Source organism: Micromesistius poutassou, assembly GCF_964030765.1.
Source record: "Micromesistius poutassou genome assembly, chromosome: 8".
In the NCBI taxonomy this organism is placed as follows: Eukaryota; Metazoa; Chordata; class Actinopteri; order Gadiformes; family Gadidae; genus Micromesistius; species Micromesistius poutassou.
The window spans coordinates 3,124,818-3,130,856 of record NC_140278.1 but is presented as its reverse complement, the minus strand read 5'-3'; the positions used below and the strand labels follow the sequence as shown (position 1 = coordinate 3,130,856).

The following is a 6,039-nucleotide window of genomic DNA, read 5'->3' as shown; positions in this document are numbered from 1 at the left end:
GAGATGTTTGCAAAAGCTACTGCCAATTTTTTAAAGGAAGTGGATCCCGAAGGCAATCTGATTCCAGCAACCAGTTGCAATGATTCATTTAAACTGTTGTCAATCGTGATGATGCAAAAGAGTCGCTGGCTGTTTCAGGAACCCAAATATGTTGCCACTGGTTTCACCCTTAATGACATCTTACAGGGTGACACCCCAATACAGCCAGGTAAGCAGAACTCACAATATTCTCATTTGCAGTTGAAAGTGTTGTTATTCCTATCTATGTTTTGTTTCTAATAACTGCATTTTTGTGCATACTGTGCAACGTCAACAGCTGTCACACCGACAGAATTTGTGAAATACACTGAATCTGGGAATAACAAAAGCGAGGCAGGCTTAGAGGCCAACTTGCCCATGTGTCTTCAACCTGGCAACGCGTGAGTTTCGAGTCTGGGGAGGAGGGGGCGGTTGGAGACAACTCCCTCCATTATTCTGAATTTGGACTGCAGTACCCATTTTAAACACTCAGTGACAGTGTTATGTATTGTCTGTGTCCTGGCTAAAACTGCCCAACCAGGCTCATTCAATCTGGCCCCCTAATCATCCCCCTGTATAATTGGCTCATTCATTAATTCCCTCACTCTCCACCTCAAGCTGGTGTGTGTACACATTGGTGGTGGTTAGTGAGGTCCCCCCTTCACTGTAAAGCGTCTTTGAGTGTCTAGAAATGTGCTATATTAATTCAATAAATTTTTTGTACATTAAATATATTCCTAATAATAATTTTGTTTAATGCAACTACCTTGCTATTAGAGTTGCTAAACTGAACATGGCACATGAAGGCACTTCAGAGCACAAGATTTCATTTGGCAGCTTGAAGAGAGAAGAGCTAAATTTGCAGAAGCTACGTGAAGATTCCAAAGGCAGGTAAGATGTCTCCTAATCCGACCATAACAGGGACGTTATCAGGGGAAACCTTACTTTTCCACTTTGTTCCACCAAGTGGCGGATAGAAGAAAACTTGGTTGATAACTAACACGGTTGTGATGTCATTATTTTGGTTTGCATATAAATTATATCAATAAGCAAAACAACATATTTTAAATGCACAATAATTAGTTAAAAACATCTTTGCTTCACACTTCACACTCTCCTGGCTAGGTTCCTCGACATGAATCACAGCCTGATCCGGCAGGCTCGACAGAAAGACGAGACTGTGTTTGGACTGGTGACGCAGAGGATTGAGACGACTCAGACATCCACAATTAGTCAGAGCGACCAACAGGCAAACAGTCTAGGAGGCCGAATTAAGTACAAGATCATTGAGGTATGTGGCATATAAGGAGGGGCCAAATTCTAGAGTGATTTCCATTTGTAAATATAATACATATTCATGAAAGGGCTGAGAGCTTTTTATATTCTCTATTAAGGATTTGATTAAATTGAACTATAGCAAGTAGAGATGTTCCAATACCTTAACTTGAGTTTTGGCCGATACAGAGCATTTACCAATACAGCATCTAGCTTTCTAACTACTAATAGCAATTGTTCTTATTGAAGGGTTCTCTGAGCAATGTGTAGTCGGGTCACTTACTGTCGACAAAATGTATTGTATACATATTGTAAATATGTATGTATTTTCAGAACTAGATAATTTACACAACTCTAATAGCAAGGTAGTTGCATTAAACAAAACAATTATTATTAGGAATATATTTAATGTACAATAAGTTGATAGAATTTAGACACTCAAAGACGCTTTACAGTGAAGGGGGGACCTAACTAACCACCACCAATGTGTAGCACCCACTTGGGTGATGCACGGTAGCCAATCTGCGCCAGAATGCTCACCACACACCAGCTTGAGGTGGAGAGTGAGGGAATTAATGAATGAGCCAATTATACAGGGGGATGATTAGAGGGCCAGGTTGAATGAGCCTGGTTGGGCAGTTTTAGCCAGGACACAGACAATACATAACACTGTCACTGAGTGTTTAAAATGAGTACTGCAGTCCAAATTCAGAATAATGGAGGGAGTTGTCTCCAACCGCCCCCTCCTCCCCAGACTCGAAACTCACGCGTTGCCAGGTTGAAGACACATGGGCAAGTTTATTCTACGACACTTAAGTGACGACGAATCCTACAATGCAAGTTGATCAGCTAATGCATACGTTTGCAATTTATAAGCTTTTGTATGCGTAGTGTTATTGTGTCCACGTCTGGCCTGTGCAGACACCGTATAGCGGAAGTGTTAATCCCCAGTTCACGCGGGAGTTCAGGTATCGTACGCTACTGATCATAGAAGAGTAGACGCCGCATTGGCTGCTTGTAAGTTGTGTAGCAGCAGAAGACACAAAATGCCAGAGCACTGTGCAGCATGTTCCTGCTCAAATCGGCGGACCATCGCAAACAGGGCCTAGAGGATTACTTTTCAGGAGGAGTCACGTTTAGGCATCGACAACCAGACTTGTCATTGGTTGTGTTAACTTAGTTGAGTTAAGTTAAGGCTGAACCACATTGCCAAACTCGCCTTTCTTGAACTGCAGAAAGGGAGCACGAGAAAGAAGCTCTGCAAAACAGTCCTCTTTCAGGAGTTTTAGCTCCTACAAAATCTTTTGTGCTTATATGTATATATATATATATATGTGTGTGTGTATGTATTATATATGTATAATGTATATATATATATATATATATATATATGTGTGTGTATGTATGTATGTATGTATATGTATATATATATATATATATATATATATGCAGTGAATTCAGCTATTTTAATAAGCTATGTATATATTTATATATAGCCTAATCATATGTTAATTGTTCCTTCAACTTATTAAAATTTCTTCAACTTAATAAAACTTATTTAAATAATTTACTGCCCGTTTCTGCTTCTCTATCATATTTATAATGTGTGATTTGCAAAATACCTATCATAGCCTACATCACATATCACAGGGTGACCAGACGTCCCCGTTTTGTTTGCCTGTCCCTGGCTAAACTACTACCTGTCCCCGTTTTGTTTTTGAAGACACATTATGTTTTTCAATCAGATTGCTAGTCAAACTGGAAATGTCTCCGTTTTTTCCCCTTTTCAGGGATTATGTTCCCAGTTTTGGTTTATATCATATATCAGAATATTCTATTACTGTTAAGCCCACTATGAATATTAAAACAAGCCAAACCATGTGTCCTGTATCATGGCTAACATGTATGACCTTTGCAGCAACAAAAAAAACGTGTGAAAATCAGTTTGGTATTCAGTGAGGTATGATTAATTAAAAGCGCTGACAGTTCATTGCACCAAACGGATTACACTGAGTGGAGCGGTCGACCGGTCCAAGATGGCGGCCCCACGGCTCGTCAGCGCCAGTCGGCAGTAGCGGTCGACGCGGCGTCTAATCTTTATTATGTCTATGCTACTGATCCACCTGTGTTATGTTGCTTCCTTGGTTAATAAACCGGGTTACAACTATAACTTCTACCGTTTATTGTGAACATCAAACAGTATGGAAATCCGTTCGAATCAATATTAGAGAAATAAATAGATAAATATGGCCTATTTATTTTTTTATACTTTTTTTTAATGACTACTTTTATTTCATAGCATGTTTCCTTAATCACTGATGACATACTATGCTCATTTTATGATTAAGTACACAAAAAAAAAGTATATGTCTGCCTCATGTTTTACAACCCCAATATCAATACGCATGACCAATTAAGCTAATGTCTACCTGCTAATGTTTATTATATTTAGGTAATAGCGAATGCAAAAATATCCGAAGGAAGATCTTTGAACCTGACTATACAACCACATACGACCATCGCTTACAAGCAAAATGTACTAATAGTGGATTCAGATGGAGTCTTCAGTAAGTGAATTTACATGATATAATTGCATGGGTTGAAGGTCTGCAAAGAGCCATATTTTTGTTATGTCAATGAAAAGAAACTGCTATAATATTTTCTCTCCCCCCCTTGAGGCCTGAATTACATGTCCAAGTCCCAAAGATCTTTTCCTTCTTTGTCAGTCCCGAAAATCCAGACATGTGCTCTGGGTTTACCCGACTCTGCCTGGCTCAAAAATGGTAGGGATAAGCTGTGGTGTCTTTCACAGACTCATGAATGTGTACATCCTTTATTGGTGATTCACGGGATATCATAATATATTGATTTGTTTTTATAAATACTGAATGTGTCTTAACTGGTTTACGAAAATATAGTAGATTGTAGTTTATAATGCATCTAATATCTGGTCCATACCCTTGCTTTACAAACAAGCAGTGAACATTTGTGACTAGCTGATGTTACTGATAGCAATATAAGTTTTAACAAAAGCTTCAGGTACAATTGTAGATATAATTCAAAATTTAATTGAGTGAGTTGGAACCATATGTGTACATGATGTCGAATTAGCCATTTTGGGATTATGTTTTCTATTTATTGATCGATTGGTAGAAGTGGACATGCTGAGTCCTCACTTTGAGCTGCTGTCGGGTCTCAAAGCATCTACCAGGGCCTCTCTGCTCCAGCACCTTGTTTCAGTCATGACGCAGTGCGGGGCAGTCCATCTACTGGACAGCGTGGTAAGATTTCCAGTCATTTTATATATATTTTTTTAATTCGTATTTGTATTTAATGTTGTCTATTTAATGTTTGTATTTGTGGATGTTCTCTCTTAGCTAATCCAGATGCTCCATGGCAAACCCCCCTCTCTGGATTGTATTGAGGTAGAGCCTCAGAGACAGGCCATCCAGGTCATGCTGGATGTCCTGCCTGACGGAGACAATGGACTGGAGACGGAGGACTCCAGCAGTCCTCTCGTTGCTTTTCACCTCGTTACCAGCGCCCTGGCTGGTAAGTGGGCCTGAGTGACCTCACTGTGGTTTTAGCATAGCAACTGTAGTTGCTGTGTCACATCTCATGCTAAATATTAGTGTGAAATGTTCTCACTTGATGTTTCTGTTCCAGAAATGCCGGATGACGGCCTTGCTGTCCTGGTGTCAAGCTGCACTCCCCGAGTGCTGAGATCCCTGGACATGCTGGTATGTATTACATTGCTCCGGTGAATGTTATATAGTAGGCCTAATACAATGTGTAATCATGCCATTTGGTGGACACTTTTATTCAAAGCGTTTGTACAATACAATGAGTTCATACATTGGGGCAGCCGGGCAGTGATGCTCTGGTTGAGCTGGACAGGAGTGGAATATTGCAGCAATTATCCATTTAAACCTTTTTAGAGTTCAGTGTAAATTCTAGACGCCTCGTGTCCTGTCCTCACACACGTCTCAGGTGCAGTGTGTGATCGCGGATGTGGAGGTGTCTCTGAACAGCAGCGACCTTGCGCCCCTCACCGGGGAGACCTTCCAGTTGACAGAGCAGCTCTTCACCTCCTGTGGAGTGACGCTGCAGAGAGACGGAGATGTGCTGAAGACAAGTTTCAGCGAGAGCTATCAGCCACAGCCTCTCGCCCTGTGTGTGGCCATACAAGGCCTTGCTTCCTTAGCCCAGTGTAAGGTAGGGACAGGAAAGTAGGGACAGGAAACACCAGGGTGCTGTTATGTTGTTTTTAATCCAGGAAAGGCCGCCGAGACAGGATCGCTTTTAATTCGCTTTATTTGGTCTTGGTTTTGGTCTATTAAACTATGAACTATGTTCCCCCCTTGTGGCTATGGGAGGATATTACCTTTTAACTATTGTATGTGCTCGGTGCTGCTCCCTGTGGCTATGGGAGGATATTATGGCTGAAATATGTCACAGTGCTTACAATACAATATTGTAAGATTTTTGAGCACCATTATTATATGGATTGGGATTCTGTGTTTATTTCTGGCTTACTATTCTTTCTTTAAAAAAAATCGGTTTATGTCAACCTGACGATAAGCATTGTGGAAGCAAAGAATTCAGATTCTCACATGATTTTTATATCTTTATACATTTTTTTTCACAATGTAGGATGTCAATTTTCTATGCCAAAAAAAAGAAACAGTATATCGTTGTTTTACCTTATCAATCTTATTGCCTTTAAATAATTGAACAACCTTAATA

The 6,039-nt window shown here is 40.2% G+C and overlaps 1 protein-coding gene across 1 annotated transcript; it reads left to right on the top strand.

Annotated features, from left to right (window-relative positions):
* On the top strand, nt 1–5,604 carry LOC311351699 (gasdermin-E-like). Its single transcript, XM_084471860.1, has 9 exons — nt 1–208; nt 317–398; nt 796–909; nt 1,144–1,309; nt 2,215–2,266; nt 4,447–4,574; nt 4,671–4,845; nt 4,960–5,033; nt 5,284–5,604. The coding sequence occupies exons 1-9, from the start codon at nt 4–6 to the stop codon at nt 5,524–5,526; spliced, it is 1,239 nt and encodes a 412-aa protein (XP_084327986.1). The 5' UTR covers nt 1–3; the 3' UTR covers nt 5,527–5,604.
* The last annotated feature ends 435 nt before the right edge of the window (nt 5,605–6,039 follow it).

What these genes read in the sequence shown, in the direction of transcription:
- LOC311351699 (XM_084471860.1), top strand. Translation starts at nt 4, where the DNA reads ATGTTTGCAAAAGCTACTGCCAATTTTTTAAAGGAAGTGGATCCCGAA. An exon ending in TCCATCTACTGGACAGCGTG is followed by an intron (nt 4,575 to 4,670) that starts GTAAGATTTCCA and finishes GTTCTCTCTTAG; the next exon opens with CTAATCCAGATGCTCCATGG. An exon ending in TGAGATCCCTGGACATGCTG is followed by an intron (nt 5,034 to 5,283) that starts GTATGTATTACA and finishes CACACGTCTCAG; the next exon opens with GTGCAGTGTGTGATCGCGGA.